The following is a 19,018-nucleotide window of genomic DNA, read 5'->3' as shown; positions in this document are numbered from 1 at the left end:
TCTTCAAGTTGGACGGGGAGTTTTTGTAAGATAGAATTTCCACATCTTCGGGCAGGAATAACATAAACTGCATGCGGTACGACGAATCTTTAACACCCACGAAAGAGTATATTGTGTTTAAATAAGGCCATGGGCTCTCGTCACCAGCTGGTGGTTCCCCTGGAGCCGTGTCCGACGTAGTTGCAGTCGTTGTGGTCTCCGTCTCCTCCTCCATGTGGCTGCGGCTGATTGCGAGACTTGCTTTGTGTTTAATGGGAGAAGCGAAACAGGTGTATCCTATTGGTGGTGATGAACAAGCCCAGGCAAGTAGGCTACGGACTTTGTTCGGTAGCCTGCTTGCTACTTGCTAATCAGTAGGTGGGGTCAAAACACTTTGTTTCTCTCTCTCGCTTTTTTGTAACGAGTAACTAAACCACACATTGAAAATGTATCGGAGTAAAAGTACGCAATTAAGTTCGGAAATATAGTGAAGTAAAAGTGAAAGTCATCAAAAATTTTCATACTCGAGGAAAGTATGAAGTACTCCAAAATATACTTAAGTAAAGTAGTGAAGTATTTTTACTTCGTTACTATACAACACTGATCAGAATAACGAGCTTTGAACTCTGCATCTTCTAAGAATCCTCTGGATTTATACCAACATAACCAAGTTGTAACCATGGTCTGCTCAGAGCTGATCTTTAACATGTCATATTCCTCTGCCCCGTTTGAATTTCATAACAGCTACATTTCCATTTCAATAATAAATGCTATGCTTTTGTTTAGTCTCAGACAACACAAACCGTTTGAAATGTGTGACCATTATGAATGGTCTTTCCGCTGCATGAAGAGCAGAAGATTTCATTGACTAAATAGAGCAGAAAACCAGTGGTTGGTTACAATTTTAGAGCCTCTAATAGAACATTGGCTATTTTTATTAATTCAGTAAGGTCAGTCATCTTTTATAAATATGAAAATCTATTGCTAAATCCATCACATTCCAAAGGAAAGCTTCTGAAAGTTCTGTCTAACCTTCCTAATGAGTCTTATGATCTACAACGGTTTCTTTGTCTAGCCTTTCACGAGTTAAAGTGCCTCACGTCGGCCATTTAATCTGGAATGAAGGAGCGGTTTATGGGGCTTAAGCTGGTCTTGACATCTCAGTTTCGTCCCCTGTGCATAAAAAGACATTTCCATGCATCACGTAGAAACTCCAGAAATGTAATCTGCTAGTGAAGACAGAAGAGCCACACAGGGAGAAAAGGTGATTCTGTGTTGATGTGTGTTCTCTCCTACAGTTCTACACAAGCTAATTGGAACAAGCACACTCTTATCCACTTTACTTATCCTACTCTGAACCAAATATTTTATTGGTTAAGTCTTAAGACTCAGTACTTGCTTTGAAACTCAATGCTATTGTAAAATAAATCCGGTTTAAAGTTAATTGGACTCCTGAGGCTGACCTGTGCATTTCCATTTGGCAGATTCTGAATTCAACTGCAAAGCATGCATGCAGGAATACAATCTCCACCTCTCCAGTGTGGTCTCAACATCAGTGAATTTCCGCCCGTTTCCAGCTCCAAGCCTCCCATCTCGTTTTATAGTCATGCTACCTGCCAGCTGGTCAACTTGATAACCCCCATGATATAAAAACCTCCTGACTGGCTCGTTTTCAGCAGCCACTCACAGATTTGACAACCTATTCCAGCTGTCGCCATGTCCTATCTGCCCTCCTTTCGTCCATCTGCCATTTCTCATCCTGAGCCCTCAGCCCTCTTTCACCCCCTCATCCCTCCGACTGTTCAGCCGGCGCTCGGCACCAACACCAAGAGACCGTGGGCTGTTTTCGCCCTTGCCTCGCTGTCAGCTGCTGTCGCGACCTGAAACAAAGCCACGGCCCCAGATAGCGATGATCTGTAATGTCACGCCAGGTGAGCATGCCAGTGGCGAGGTTGGGATAATAAAGTCATCCTCTCACAATGGACCGCTGGAAAGGGACCGGAGAAATGGCCCCAACAATAGACACATCTGCAGCAGAACAACAGTAAGATGGGATTCAGCCAAAATGGAGAGATGCCCATCGCTGAGCCAACAACGGGCAGAGACAATTATACACATGTATGTAATTACTCTAAAAACATTCAGCGCAACAATTAATACTTATTCTTAATCTTTAAAAAACATCTGCTAACCAGATAGAAATGTTTCAAATTGTAATGCATTTTCTTTCCACTGTTCTCCACTCTTCAAAACAATAAAAAAAAACAAAACAATGAAGAGCTCCCTCCTAATTCATGATTTAGATAGAAACAGCCTGAATTACAATATGAAAAACAATTCCAAACCTCCATCCTGAAGGAGTACAAAGTACTACCTTCCTCCCTTTTCCATTTTTCTGGTTTTACACGTTCAGTCGCATTAATAATGTTCTTGAACAATGGCTCCTTTAGTGGAAATGCACTTCCTGTTTAATCAAGTTCTCTGTTAGCAAACAGAGAAGGACCAAAACACTAGTACTGAGACATACCTAATTAAGTGGCCAGTTGGCTCGCGATGCCACACTGTACCCAAAATGATCGGCATCAGGGTGACATGGATGCCATAGTGATGGAGACTCTGTAACTGCATTCTATAATAATTTAGAAAATTAATGTTCTCGTATTTTGTTGCAGCTCTAGTTTGTTTGAAGTTCAACTATACAGAAGAAATGGGAGGAAGGCTGGAGATGGGATCATCCAACCATGGTTCAACATTTAGTTTCTAATCAGTCCCAGCTGCCAATGCAACATCTAATTCAAGCACAAGTCTCTCCTCTGGTTACAGTCAAGTTGTTTGATTGAAATATGATAATCCACTGCATCCAAGCAGGGTTTTGCAATTACAATGTTTCAAATAATGATATTGACATAGCAAGTCAATCTATATAATGAACTTGCGTCATCTTTGCCAACTGTAAATCACATCCTGACGTCAACTGAAAACTATCCAAAGACCAGTAATCTCAATTTTCAGCTTTTATGTCCCGATACAGCCTTGACTTTCATGTTCAGTTTTCTATGCTATTAATAAATAATTAGAAAGAAGTCATATCAACTATTATTGTTTATCCACCAGAACTTGAGTTTATGTGACTGTGATAAAAGTATTTTAAAATAAAATTTGTCATATAGCGCACCATAGTGTGTATTACTGTGAGGCTTGCTTGCCTCACGGCGACAGGGTTTCCGGTTAAATGCCGCCTCAAGGCTGACTGGAGTTTGCATATTCTCCCTGTCGCTGCGTGGGTTTTAACTTTGTTCTTCGGCTTCCTACCACAATCACAAACATGAATTTTATATTAAATAAAGATTCCAAAGTGACTTCAGGTGTGCATGGTTGTTTGTCTCGCTTATCATCGTTTTGGCACTTTGAACACCTGGCAACGCACTCCTGATGCCTTCAGCCTCTCAACCCAAGGGTACGCTGCAGCTCCACAGCAACCCGCAACAGGAAGAAGCTGGCATGGAAGACGAGTGACATGAGTTACAAAAATATGTGCGCTGCTAGCAGAAACCTTGCCAAGAAACAAGGGAAATGAATTTTAGAAAAGGAATAAAAATATGATGGAAAGGCATAAAAAGCCTGTAATAAAAAAGGCATAAGAACTGAAATGAAACAACCACAAGGCATGCAAGATGAGCCAAAGAGAACAGCAGCCAATCATCCAACCTGGGAACTGAAAATTTATTACAGAGACTAAAGCAACCAAATTTTCATGTTTAACAAGAGGTAGATAATCAGCTACCAGCTCTATGTGTAGAGACCTAAACCTCAAAAGTATCATACCTCTTCAACTTTAACATTCTTTGGGACTCGAAGACAAATTCGAACATATTTTAGAAGGATTTTACGTAAACTTAGATACTAGTACTTGAGCACATCCCAGTGCAGTTTGGAAATGCAAACTGAAGCAAGTAAAAAGTCCAGTTGGGGATTTACCTTTGATTCAACCCAAGCAGAGTTTGTACCTTTGATTACAGTTTAGTACTTTGTATCAACATTTACAAAATATGAAAATGACAAGGGATATGTCGGCACCAGCATCGGTATCGGCCAATATTAACAGCTGATTTATTTCCATCAGTTGATCTCTACAAATGATTCAACAGCAGACAGTAAGTGATGATGGTGGTCGTCAAAGATTCCACTGGAACCGTCCTGAGTCTACCACAAACCTGAGATGACCACCTGCCGACCAAAGCGCCCAGCACCGCAGACGTCAACAAGCAGCTCAACTTTTCAGGCAAGTCAACCACAGAGTCTTTACACAAATAGCTCCCTGCTGACAGCTCCACTGACATCAATGAAACTTCCTGGTTGTTTGTTGGAATTTCACAGGTTGTGAAGCTTAAAGGTGCGTGAATATCCAGCGGAAGACATCACTTCTACAAGTCACCAAATCACTAAGTAGTGTCCGAATTTGTTTCATTTGATTAAATGCAGCCGTTCTGTGAACATCTGAGAGGACATCAGTGAACTATCAGCATCATGAAGACCAAGGAACACAGCGGTAAAGTCAGAGATAAGGCTTCGGGGAAGTTTAAAGCAGGATTACATTTGAAAACATCCCAACCTTTAAAACGCTTGGGACTAAGCACAGTTCAACCAGTAAGCCAAGATGAAGCAAAAGACTCGAGACTGGGGTAAAGAGTCACCCGGTTTAATACAGTCAGAGCTAATAGATCAGGGGCCTGCAACACCACAGTCCAGTCCAAGTAAAGATCTATTCTGATTGACAGAATGTCGGATAACAGGAAGTTCTATCTTTACAGACACTATAGAAACTAATCTGAGCCTGAACTATTTCACAAAACCAGTAGACAAGATTTTTAAGCATAACTGTTATAACAAAATGTGGTTCTACAAGGTTCTTTTCAAAAGGCTGAATGCAAATCCTCAGTTTTCAGATTTTTATTTTTCAAAAATAGCTAATTGTGTATGATTTTTCATGGGGTATGAAAACTTAGTAGCCTCCAGTTTGCCCAGTACTCCTTGAGACCAGTTCCTACTGAGATTAATCTGCCTTACCCAACAGCCACCTACCTAGTTTCTCTGCCAGCATCAACGTAAGTTTCTGCAAAATGTTCTAGGGATTAAACTGAAAGGAGAAAATTACTTAAAAATAAGCTGAGCAAAGCCGTTTCTACTATTCAGTAAGACTTCGGAGATGCCTTAAGCAGCTGATCTTATTAAACAGACTCCGCAGTAAGCAGCCTATCAGCCACAGAACACATTCAGTTCAACCTGAGGCAGAAAGTGACAAAAACCCATCCTCTTTCCACATAAAAACAGTGAGGCACAGATACTGTGGTACATATGAACGCAAACCGATGAGGCGATTCTAACGAACAATGCAATCTCTTTGGCCTCGCCACCAAAACCTTCCTCAGTCTGAACGCTTGGCAGGCAGTCATTTCTTTTCTCCTCCTCTGCCTCCTACCATCCCACCGCCGATCCTCTCTCTCTCCTCTCTGTATGCAGGTGTGCTCGCCCACAGAGCTGCGAGCTGACTTCTGTCAGTAAGAGGACGAGGAGGCATAAGCACAGGTCCTCCTTGTTCTCCTCCAGCCCACCTCCCCCATTAGACCACCCAGAGGGCATGCAGGACCACTTCAACAGGAACAAAGTGGAGCTGCAGTGAAAGCTGAGAGATCGAGTTAATAATTAAAGGACTATCTGACCAATAATGACATTCAGTAAATGCCAGCGATTTCCTGCTTTTCTCAGAGACAAGCATTAATTTGAGGTCGATTCTGAACAGCTATTGTCCATTGCTCGGGTTTTTTAATCTGATTTTTTAAAGCAAAGTGTCAAACAATAAAACATTACATTAGTTTTGGGTGCTCTAAGGCAACTCAAGACCCAACAACCTGATTCTTACCATTTGCATAAAACTGTTACTGCAAGAAAAACAAGAAATCAGGGGAAAAGTTCACTTGCACAGGCACTGAAAACGAATGCCTTCAATTACAGCTTTGCATCCGGTGAGCAGACACTCCGCTCCGTCTGTTCTTCGCTGGGCGGACGAGTCCTGCAGGCTGGATGGTCACGGAACAACAATTGCATCAAAACAGCCATGACGGCGCACAACAAACAGCTTGACAAAAGCTGCATCAAGCAGACGGTTTCTCTCCCACTCTGCGTGGCAACACACAGACGTGGTGCGCTTTTTTTCTTTCCTTAATGTGGACGAGAAACATGGGGGATAAATTTAGTTCTGGTATCTGGGTTTTGTTTCTGGGCCAACTCAGACCTGCTCCAGGTCATGCTCTTGTATTAAAGATGACAAATAGGGCAGTGTGTATTCGTAGAAGTATAGAGCGTATCCTGAAAATGCATGTTGAAACTTTCTTTTTCCAGTTTTATGTTAGAAGGAATTGATCTGCATGAAAATAACAGTAATATTTTAAATCTGAACTCCAAAACTACTTTCGGCGCACCAACTATCAGAAGAGAGCTCTCCTTCGTACGCCTGACTGTAAAAAAAAATTTAAATAAACCTTCAATTCTATGGCAGTCTTTGAGAGAGCACTTTCATTGCTTTAAAGTGGCAGTATTATGTGTTATCCAACCATATGGTGCACAATCTAGTAACTATCTTCAATTGTTATAGCAATGTTGCATGTCAAACATGACATAAAAAAAATTTGAGGTCGCAATTTGACGCCTTCATATTAGACTGTCTCTTTAAGAAGCACCTGCTCTTACTGACACTCCGCCTTCAGGGCGTCATCAGAACAATGCCTTTCCATTATGCAAGTAAACGTTCTTAGAAGCGATGGACTAAGTAGTTTGCATGATGAACCAGGCAGATGCTCAGTTCCACCAGGATTTTGCTAATTACTGCTGCTAGTCTGAAGGAGCCAAGTAGGAAGATGGCAATTTGGGAGAGAGCATTTAATGAATGGCTGCCCTGGGAAATTCAAGAATTTCTCAAACATGCATGAAAGCATGGAGCAACACTCCAGGCATGTTTATGATGAGGGTTAATACACCCAAGTTAAAATTTTGGAAGACAATCTTACCAACATGCTGGACTATATGCCATATTAGACCTCAGACTTCTACAGCTGGGGTTAGACATTTACTTGTAGACATAATATTTTAACCAGATTACGAGTTGCATGATGTACATTAAATCCCAAATGATACAGCAATGCTAATGTCTGCACAATCATATTTGCAAAGGACTGCTTGGGTGCAATATTTTATAGATTGTTAAAATTCAAGTATGCATTTGGTCTGTTTCAAAGCACAATCTTAATCCCACACTATCAAAATGGCTACTTCATAAAATTAGCTCAATCAATAAACTAAACAATCTACTGCTTTTGATTATATCCCTAAAGATACAAATATTTATTGCAGCATAGCCATAGCCTGTACAATTCTGAACCTGTTTGAATAAGAATAATCCATTATAAATTCAAACATGTAACCCCCAATCCTGTTTTTTTTAAACTCATTTAAGTAGTTTTTAATTAATTATTCCACCCTCGCAAAAGTAAAGCTGAGTAATTAGGAGATGAATATCTCAAATGCCCGTGATGAGTGCATGTAAACCCTCTGACTGGAACTGTACCCCTTATTAGGTGGCAACGGCACAGAGGCTTTCAGAAAAACGTCATCAAGAACACAGACTAGCAGGCAAATCAAGAGCAAAAAACTAGGACATCCTCTTCAGTTCAGCCTGAATGAATGGAGAACTGCCTCTCATTTTTGTACAGTAGAAGATCTTTAATAGCTGTTGGAAAAACCTGGCTGAGGAGCTCAACTCACAACCTTGGTCATATTATCCACAGTAAAGAGGATAACCACAAAAGGGAGGTCATGAAAGATTATTTAGTCATGGAAAAGTAGCTTGCTTAAGGTTGTTCGCACCGAATACAAAGGAGAGCAGAAAACCTTGATCACTAAAGCAAATAAGACTGAAATCATAATCCTTAATCTTTTATAATGGCTTCCCCTGGCCAGATGCTGCTTCCTTCAAATGAGACCATGTTGCCTGGATCAGCTCTCCGTTTCACATTTGCAGCATGCTGCACTTTCACAGACCCCGCTGCCATGTCTGACAATATTCTCCTGGGAAACCCTGCCGAGGAAGCAGGGGCTTGACATGAAGCCTCTTGGCTGAGGTGAAAGCAGGGAGCAAACGTTAGACGAGGAAGAGAAAGTAGCTCGACACGTCGATTTCTTACCGCAGTCATTAATTTCCTACAAAATGGACGGCTTTCTCCAAACTGGCATTAGTCTAACACCTGATGTTTTACAACAGCTTCAGGGCAACTCCGGGCCTTTTTCCTCCCCGTCACACTATGATTCAATGAACATGCTAATGTGGCCCTGCCTCAACAGACACCTGCCAGCAACAAGTCCTGGAAACCGCCTGCTTGTTCCCTCACTAGCCTTCTCCTCACTTCCTGAAGCTACAAAAGTTTTTATTTTAGCTGCTCCTGACATTTTCCAACAGTTTTGTGCTGGAGCTGCACCCCGCCAGTCACGTTGGAAAAGCTGCAAAAGTAGTGTTTAACTCAAATGTTTCCAAGTAAACAAGACTTTTCTGCCTCTTTGACTTTTAAGACTGTAAACACTGATGGGTATGTTATGTAGACCGCATGTTTGGAAGATAAAAACCTAATTCACACAATGGGATAAAACTTTAAAGTAGGGAGCCTCATCTGAAAATGGAGAATGTTTGATTTTTGTTTATCGTATATGCCCCAAGTGGTCAGAAAACATACAGAACTAAAATCATCATCACATCCAAGCTCATAACTACTGTTTTTTAATTAAAGGGTACAACATCCTGTTTGCATCACCACAATTATTTCAGTTACATCTACATGCTACATGCGACGAGACAATGCTACTACACTGTTAGGCCCGTTTTCAACTACTATGGACCTCTGGTATTTGTAGAGGTTAGGGAGCCGTGAAAAGCTAAATAGCTAAAAGTACAGATACTTGATATCCTTTTTAGAAAAATCTATAACTGTATATCTTAATGATTCAAACACCAAATAAGGTTTGAACCATATTTGGGTGTATAATATGCATTAATCCACACAGTGGAAACCGTACGAGTGCTGCACAGTGGCACAGTTAGTAGCACTGTTGCCTTGCAGCAAGAAGGTCCTGGGTTCGATTCCCGGCCTGGGGTCTTTCTGCATGGAGTTTGCATGTTCTTCCTGTGCATGCGTGGGTTCCCTCTGGGTCCCTCATATTTTTGGACTTCCTCCCATAGTCCAAAAATATGACTGTCAGGTTAATTGGCCTCTCTAAATTCTCCCTAAGCATAAATTATCTCTGTGTTGCCCTGCGACAGACTGGCGAACTGTCCAGGGTGAACCCCGCCTCTCGCCGAAACGTTAGCTGGAGATAGGCACCAGCACCGCACCTCCCAACCCCGCTAGGGACAAGGGTGTTAGAAAATGGATGGATGGATGGATGGAAACCGTATTAGTGCTACCACAGAATATCTACTTCCTTATGTCATTTTCCAAAGAAAAAAAACTGAACTAAGATGAGCCAGGAGTCTACTGTCAATAAACACAACAGATTAATGTTGCAAAACTATTAATGTGTTTTTAGAATCTTTATATATATATATATATATATATATATATATATATATATATATATATATATATATATATATATATATATATATACAGTAGTATTAATCTTTAAATATAAAAAAATGGGTAGAATCTCATGGAAAATGGTAAAATGCCAAAACACGAGATTAAAAAGCGAACACCATCGGCCTTCCCAGGCAGATGCAAGTATTATACAGTGGGGTGTCATTTGAGAAACTGCTTTACAGTATCACAACGATTCCTGCTGAACCCTTCCATTAGTTAGGAAGATAAAACTGTATTCTCATTTTCCTAAACAATAGTGCAAGCCCCACATGTTGTGCAGCCCTTCCCAGGATATTCAAATGATACTGTGCATTTCAAAAAACAGAAAAATAAAATGTGGAGAGAAGGAGGAGGGGGCTACTCGCACTAATTATTCAGGTTCAGAAAAAAAAAAAGCTGAGGCGCAACATTTCGTGCAAGGAGATTTTCTTTTCACAGCACTTAGCAATTTTCTGCAGCACAGAATAATTCATTACCCCTGTAAGAGACGTTTCAAAATCCTTGCAAAGGCGTAAACTGAAAGTGTTTCATGAAGTCGTAGGATTGAATTTAAATGCTGTAAACTGCTGCTATTCCAGGTGTCAGTGCAGCACCAAACACAGAAGCCTTTACAGTCTGCTTTTGGCTAAAACCTGAATCAGAGTGGGCAAAGAAATCAAAGTAGAAAGATTTCATTTTTAGCCTATTTTTTGGTGGAAGAATGTTTTGTTTTTTTAACACTTCCTCACCGACTCATTTTTTTATAGCATTTACTTATTTGAGTAACACTAAAGTTTACACAATGTCTGGAGACAAAATGTGGGCCTTGCTGCTGGTGTCTAATATATGTCAGTTTAAAAGTGGCCCTCTTTTCAAGCTCTCAGCCCAAATGATCAGGACTTTAAATTATAGAGAAAAGCAAAAATCTTTGATATATTTTCCAGGTCTTCATTAAAGTAAATTAATATCTTGCGCCTAAATCTTCAAACAAAAAGGAAAGAGATGAACAAGTAAAGTCAGGCAAGTTGAAAAGCAGAAACAAGAAGAAGAGAAATGGCACTCTTGTTTTCGGCATCCTTCCAATGGCTTCGGGGCTTCAAACAATGCTGCCTGGTGAGGAAGTGTGCAGCTGGAAGATACTACAGGAGCAGATGGTGAAAGGACAACAATCTTACTTGCCCTTAGCTTAACCTCATATAACTACACCCACACTTCACACTTGGCAGGCTTATGCATGGGTTTTGCATCGCAGCTATATCATAAATTCAGTTCTCACCAGCACCAATAACAGGAGCTGCAGCTAGGTCCATTTTTTAATAACGTAATAAAAATTAAATATTCTGTCATCTGTTTTATTCATTTTGCTATGGGTCAAAGGAATACTGTACTTCCATACAGTCCCCGGCTTTTTTTAAGTTTGCAGGTCACATATTGAAACAATTTTCTGCTATTATTTTTTCATTGTTTCAAAAGTAATTCATTCCATCCAGATACTTTAATTAAACGCTGGTTGATTGGTTTCCTGCAGTGGACGATGATGACTGACCAGACTTTTAGTGTCATTAAAGATGCGTCTTTGAAGCAAACAGCATTCAAAATAAAAATTGCTGGCAATCGTTTTGAATTTTATTCAATTATTCCCGTAAACAATCATGAGGCAGGCCGCTCGCTCTGCTAAGTCATGCAGACAGCGGCCCAACATGGCTCATTACGTTCCAATTACATGAGCACTTTAGTAAAGCCAACTTAACCTATATTTGTACACATGCTGTTAAAATAATACAACTATGCTATTAGGAAATAATGGCTGAATAACAGCTCAGCTAAAATATAGCCCACCAAAGGCTGTGGCTGTGCTGTAAGATAAATAAGAGAACAGTAACAGTTCCTTTAATCAGACCATATAATAAAATGCACTCAACACAACTTGTTCGAAATTATTCCAAAAAGCCATTTAATAACGCTGCAGAATCTGCTGTGGATGCAAGATGTCGTGGATTTCAACTCTCCCCAGCTTTGCAACAACAATATAATTATAAGTTGCGTTTAAAAATGTAATGTCCACTCCTATCCAGAAGACTGAGGTCCTTTGCTGGAACTGGAAGTATGCTGGTCTCATTTGATCAGAGATCAATAAATCTGCCAATTATCCTTTAACTGGCTTCACCTAGCTTCATCTGTTTTCTCAATGTTGAGTATCATCCATACTTTTTTTTCATACATCTGTGCTATTTCAGAGTTTTTGCTGTAAAACACCAGGGATTTCACAACTGATTGACCAATATGTTATTCATTCTACAACAATCATTTCATCTTAACCACTTTCACAGAACCTGCAGCATATTTTTCATGCATCGTGGTGCTTAGACATTTTTAAACGTTGTAAATGGTCAAACATACTAATTGTTAATGTTGGCAATGCCAAAAACTGGCAATCCCATTCTATTTTTCTACCAGAGCATCAATAAATGTTTGTATATTTGATTACATGAGTGAATAAAATTGTTTCCTGTATTACAGTAAATCTGCAATACTAAAACTGGGATGCAGTGACAACATAAATGCTTGTCACTTATTATAGCGATAAGTGACAGAAGCTTGAGTGAAGGTCCATCTTTAGTGTTTAAAGCCAGTAAGAAACTCAAAATTCTGTTTTTTGCTTCTGATCATTGAACTCACCGCAGTAAACCATCAGGACAAGCTCACAAAACTCTTCCGAGTGGAAGTTGTAATGGAGGGAAGAAGTTGAATTCTTATTATTTTCAGTGTTGAAATAGTGTTTAAAAACAAAGTCGGAGGAATTGCTTAGACTATATTTTATACAACATATCCAGACCCGTCTGTAGTTCATACAAGCTGAGAGACAGTGAGAGAGAGAGCAGGCTTTCAGAATTTGACAAGGAGAAAGACATGTTCCATTCTGGAAATATGGGTTAATGGTAAAAATGCACTTTCTGTATGAACTGAATGTGCTGTCTCGCAGCTTCAGCACACCTGTCAGCTGATGGCTGATTAACAGACTTTTTGCTGAACTGCAGTTGTCTGAATCAGGACCGCTACAGACCGGAAACATCTAAAGGGCAGTGTGACTCGAGGACCAGGGCTGGGAAACCCGCTAACGAATGCAGTGAGACACCATCTCTCCTTTCAACGTAAATGAAAAGCCTCACAACTAACACATACAAAAATAGAATATTCTTACATTTTGGCTCTAAAGAGAAAATAATTTAAATTTTCTAAAACTGAGTCAGAATTCACTCTTCTCATTTCATATACACAGTATTAGAAATAGAAGACAGAATCATGTGAATGTGCAAAGATCAATATGAAATATCTGCAATAAAAAAACATTCTAAAAATAATGTTAGATCCATATAAGTGACAAAAACACTAGCTAAAATTTACTATGCTTAAATTGCGTTAAATATAAATACTTTGATGTTGTCCTTTCGGCTGTAAGAAAATTATCTCAGTTAAGTGGTCACATCAAGTTGAGCAGGCTTCCAGATAAAAAAAAAAAGAATTCAAATGTCACCAGCTTCCAATTCACAACTCCAAAATCTATATATAAAAAAAAAACATCAAAAAAGAAGTGTGGAACAGCTGCCCAGTTCTGATAACAGAGTTATTAAAAATCATGCAACAAGCTCTTGTCAAACATGAACACAGGACATTCAGCAGAAAACTCTGGCAATTACATACAGACCTTTTCCACCACTTGTGTTTCACACATGCACTTCACAGTGAGAGATTTTCTGCTGCAGATGCGCTCTCACAGCATGATAAACGAGAGAGGAGGAGGAGTACATGTCTGGAAGGCTTAGGAGAAAGGGTATAATGCAGATATATAGCATTATATCCCTTACCCATATAAAAACCTCTTTTTCTAACAGCATGATGAAAACTGTGACGGAGGCTCCCTTTAGACAGTAGTTAAATATATCCACAAGCAAAAATACAGATTAGATTCAAATGTGAATGTGCTGCACGCTCCAAATGTTCCGCAGGGTGCGCTTCTACGTTTACGTACAGTATCACTTCCAATTCAGCTCAAAAATACTCTATTTATCCCAAAGGGAAATTGAAGGTCGTCATAACTTTTATCATCCAAGTACCTCCAAAGAGCCGCTGTGGATGGTGATGCTGCGGGCAAGAAGGATCTCTGGTAGCAGTCAGTCTTGCAGCGAATCTGAAGAGGACTCTGACTGAAGACTGTTGCTGTATGACAGATTGTTGGACAAAAACTTCCAACCACAGCTTTGTTTCTAAACTCCACCCCTCGGTTTAAGAAGAATGCAGGAGACAGTCAAAACTCGTACAACCAGTAGTTGACAAACTACTCTGCTCTGTATTCAGACAAACGTTTCCTCTTAGAACCATCATCGTTGTCCAGGATTATCCCAAGTCATTAATGCCCAACAGCACAGTGCCATTGTGTAAATATAATGCTGTGAAATTCTCCTGACTGGTTCCTTAGTACAGTAAGACTCTTGATTCTTTTTAACATCTCTGTAAACCACGGTAGAGCTAAAAGACCTAAAATACCAGGAAGACCTTTAAGGGAAAGCAGAGAAGCATTTTTAGATCAGATTCACCTTGACTGACAGCAGATGTGAACGCAACAACTCTGATTCTCAAAAACAAGTCACTCATTCCAGCTTTTTACTTTATGCTTTCCCTTAAAACATTTGTGTTTTTACTTTTCAGTGCAGATGTGGCACTTATCAAAAGTAAGTTTTACAAACCTTCAGGTTTTTTGTTTCATTACTAAAAAAAAAAAAAAAAAAAATCAGCGGGGGAACTATTCTTAAATCCACTTGCTACCTCTCATTTCAGTCTTAAAGAAGTCAGTTGGACAGAAATTCAGTTATTTGCAAACTTGACTTTGCTCTTAAACTTCTACAAGCCATGCTACACGGCTCAGGTTTATGCATTTTTATTAATCAAACATTACAAAATGATGAACTCAAAGAAAAATCTGTAATCCAGGAGCCAAAGCACATCCTTCTCTTACAAAAGCAGCATTACTTCTGGCAGCAGGGTCTATTCATCGCGCAGCGACGTCTTCACACAATACACTTCACTGAAACCACTAACTCAAACCTTGAAAGGACTAATAATTTAGAGCCATCTTAAGAAAACTGAACTACGCTTTTCGACGATGACATGACTTTGCAAAGGAATTACCTTCGCCAAAGAAAAAAAGCATTAAAAATATGACAAAATATATTTTTGACTGTAATCAGAGCAGCCAGAGACTCATCAAGCAGTCTTTCACTAAATCAGCCTTGCCTACGCTGTTCGCACATTGTACAATATGCCTGACATTTTTAGAGTGTCTAAATCCAACCATAATTCCACAAATTGCTGGCTTGTTTAATGTGATGCTTATCTGTGGACAAAGTGGGGGGGGGAAACAGCCAAACTAACAGCACCAATCAAGCATGTCTGAGGATGATGGCCCCTTCCAATCAGCAGATGGTACATCACATCACTTTCTATTCTTGCTGTCAAAGAGGTAAGAGATTCATCAGCACAACAGAATGCAGCATAACGCCAAACCATACCATACAATCCATAGAAACCACTGACTAAACTTTGTTTCTTTGTTTAGAAAGGTCTTGAGTTTTTTATGAGACCCAGAGATGTCAATTTTTCGTAGCTCCAGAAAACACTAACAGCAAGGAGGAAAGTGCATCATGAAATAAACATGGAATAAAAAAAATAAACACAAATTTTAGATGGTGGCCTCAAGGTTGCACATGTTGTGCAGGTCAGGAGAAAAACTATAGAGAGATATTTTTTCAGATTTAGCTGAAAGCAACTACAGTGGCTTACAAAAGTTTTCTCAATCCTTGAACGTTTGCACATTTTTTTCATGTTACAACCACAAACAAACTCCGATGTATTGCATACATCAGAGTTTGTGGCTTTTTGTAATAAACTACCTTTAGATTTTTTTTATTTGTCAAAGCATTGACTGAGCACATTTGTGAACTATGACCTTAAACATGCAGCAAAACCTACAACTAATTGGTGCAATACCAAGCATGTCCAAGCTGTAAAATATTCAGACCTAAATCTGAGATTCTGTGGCAAGTTCTGAAAAATCTCTCCATTTAATTTGATTAACCTTGAGTCATTTTGGGGAAAAAAAGGATGAAGAAAAAGGTCAGATTCTAGACCAGGGGTCTCCAACTCAAAGTACTTAAGAGCTACCGTCCTGAAATGTTTACATTGCATCAAGTTTGGTTGAGGTATCATAATGACTCACTCATTTGATTCAGGTGAGTTGGACCAGAAATGCATCTAAAAGCTTTTAAACTTTTGCGTATCAAAGACAATCTTTGCTCTCCTGTCTGTGACAAGTTGCCAAGAAGCTGCACTGTAACTGTGGAAACGGCCACCACTTTACAGCCTTACAACTGAAGCAAGGCAGCTACTACAGCCAAGTATGGGGAACGATACCATAGGTAATATAATGTATATATCTTCTAATGAATACTAATGGACGCAACACACAGAACCACCCATGATTAAAGAAAGGTCAGTCCTGCACATTTCCCAGCAAGTCAGACCCAAATCGCCTGAACCGTGCTGAAACCTCTCCTGGCTTCAAACCTGGGCTATAAAGTGCAATCAAGTTATCAACATAATTGAAAAGGTAAGTGTCACGCTGAACAAGACTGAGCACCTGTCCTTGAAAATTAATAAATTAATGCCTCAGTCATGGAGAATGGCTGAATGCCACAGAGTACAAGAAGGAGTGACGGTGCATCCCGGCCGCCGGTCCACACCCCACAGCCCATGTGACACAGCTACAGCCAGGAATAATCCTGCATTGTGATGGCAGCGTCACCAGACCGGATCAGCGGGCTGTCATGTCAACAGCCTGCTGTGATTACTGCAACGGCTGGAGTACGGAGCTCCAAAAGAGGCAAACATAAGGAAGTTTCAAAGGTGTTTGAATGCGATAGCTTAATTTGGATTTATTAAATGTTTAAAATTGTCGTTTTAAACATTTCACGGTAACGTTTTGTGGCACATCATGATTTTATCTTATGTGGTCAGCTTTTACCCGTCAGCATTAGACACAAAGTGATTGGTCTGCAAGTTAGCCAATCAAAAATAAGGATGCATTTGACAACTCACACAGCTGATTTAAATAATTTTATGATGGAAAGTAACACAATGTAAAATAAATTAATATTGAATTGCAATAATTTTAACATTTACTAGTCATTTAAACATTTCATGACAACGTTTTGCGGCACATCATGATTTTATCTTATGTGATCAGCTTTGCCCGTCAGCATTAGACACAAAGTGATTGGTCTGCAAGTTAGCCAATCAAAAATAAGGATGCATTTGACAACTCACACGGTTGATTTAAATAATTTTATTATGAAAACTAACATGATGTAAAAATAAATTAACATTGAATTGCAACAATTTAAACATTTACTTATTTAGTAAATTGCTGACATTTAAATAATTATAGATGGATTTATTTCTGCATTTCATTGAAATTTTCACAATTACAAAAAATTTATTCATTAATTAGATTAAAGCACTTTTGGCTTTCCATAGTCAGTTTTAAATAGTCCTGAAAATAAACAGGTGAGTTTTCAAAGGTACATCCTGTCCCTAACTGCTGCATAAGCAGGTGTTTAAAAAAGGATGGATGGAGTTTCCATATTTGCTTTTAAGTTGTGCATTTAACAAATTGACATTTCAAATAAATTTATATTATTAATCTACATTATTAACAGTATGACAATTTCAACCCTCCACAGAAACTTAGTGCACACTGCATCAGCTGGGTATATCCTCCATATAACCAGCTCCAGATCAAATATATCGACCACCGACCCGCATATAATCCCTCGGCGAACCATTTTTAATTTCACTCGCTCTACTTTAATTAAGTTTGAAAGGAATTACAAACAGTTCTGATAGAGAGCTGGTACTTCCTCAGTCTACAACGAAGTTGTACCAGCAGCTGAACACTCCACATACCTTCCAGCGCCCTGCGGTCGTCAACCACAGTTGCACAGATGAGTGCTACAACCTGCAGAAGATGCAGTCGGACCAGACTGGTTACCCAGATCATCACGATAAACGTCAAGATCCCTCATACCTGCTGCACTCCGCTCCTCTGACAATTAAAGTGATTGTGCCAAGGACATGAGACAGAAATCCCTTCACTGATCATCACTGGGGAACAAGTGTTTGAATCCAGCGGGATATAAAACATCTAAGATAAGTTTAAAAACTTATCACTGTTAAAGTAACTTATGCAAGGAGATTATTATACGTCATGTTTATGTAAAAGGGGGGGGGGGAAATGGGTCGACTTAAGCATCTTTCATTGGCACAGCGAGCACTTGCAAATCGATCTGATCTGCTAGCTTACCATGGATCAAACTCGTGGATGATGCTCTCGAACCGGATCACAGCGAAAAGTCTGGAGCTGAATCCTGCCAGGCAGGCCAGGAAAAGAATGCTGAAGGAGAGTAGAGACTGCCACCCGGCCGGTTGTGTCAGTCCGCCAGAGAGGCCTCCTTTGCCCCCTGCTCCTCCTCCACCGCCGGCGCCGGATCGGCTGTTTCCGTGCACCGAGCTCCCAGAATTGCCGGACGCCTTGTGCTTCCCGTCACTGGCTGCGTGGTGCTCCGCCATTTCTGCGTGCGATGTCGGTCGGATTCGTTAGAGAGCGTCCGTTCCCCCCACTTCTCCTCCACCTCCACCGCCTCCTGACGCTCTCCCGAGTCTCCCTCCGCTCCTTAACCGCTGTAAACTCCCCTCGGTTGTCCGTGCTCAGGGTTCCTCTCTCCGGAGCCGCTCCCGGTGTGTGTTTAAACGTGTTTTCAGTTGACTACCGCAGCCGTTATGTTCCTGCCCGCATACTCCTGCGCCACAGAGCCAGCGCTGCTCGTTCAATCCGCTTCACGACTGAACGCCGGTGGGAAGAGGCGGGAGGGGATAGAGTGGGCGGGGCGTGCGGGAGCGCTTGTGGCCTTTCACAGATCGACAGGTAAGAGAGGGCGGGGCTTCGGGTTAATCAGCCAATAGCAAAGAAGATTTGCTTAGATTGCCAGAGAAGTTATCCAATAGACGAATAGATAAATCGTGGCCGGTTGTGATTGAAAAATGAAAAAAAAAAAAACCCAATAAAAAACTCTTGACACATAGAGGGGCTCCATAAACAAAGAATAAGTTGTTTTAAATACTTAATGTTATGTTGTTAATTAATTTTCTAAATTTGTTTGATTACAAGTGTTTTCTACAAAATTAATACCAGTTTATATATTACAATGCACTGCCAATCAGAAAACAAGTCCATGCCTGGACTTCAAAAATGAAATAGGAAAGAA

The 19,018-nt window shown here is 40.2% G+C and overlaps 1 protein-coding gene across 1 annotated transcript in view; it reads right to left on the bottom strand.

Annotated features, from left to right (window-relative positions):
* LOC102219972 (dolichyl-diphosphooligosaccharide--protein glycosyltransferase subunit STT3B) overlaps window positions 1-18,611 on the bottom strand; it is a 103,686-nt gene extending 85,075 nt beyond the window's left edge. Inside the window, exon 1 of the mRNA XM_014474542.2 lies at window positions 18,058-18,611. Within this exon, the coding sequence (XP_014330028.1) occupies window positions 18,058-18,323 (266 nt within the window). The 5' untranslated portion in view covers window positions 18,324-18,611. The remainder of the gene's footprint in view (window positions 1-18,057) is intronic.
* Window positions 18,612-19,018: the final 407 nt, after the last annotated feature.

This window comes from Xiphophorus maculatus, chromosome 13 (assembly GCF_002775205.1).
Source record: "Xiphophorus maculatus strain JP 163 A chromosome 13, X_maculatus-5.0-male, whole genome shotgun sequence".
Classification (NCBI taxonomy): domain Eukaryota; kingdom Metazoa; phylum Chordata; class Actinopteri; order Cyprinodontiformes; family Poeciliidae; genus Xiphophorus; species Xiphophorus maculatus.
The sequence above is the reverse complement of the archived record's forward strand: the minus strand, read 5'-3'. Positions and strand labels throughout refer to the sequence as shown.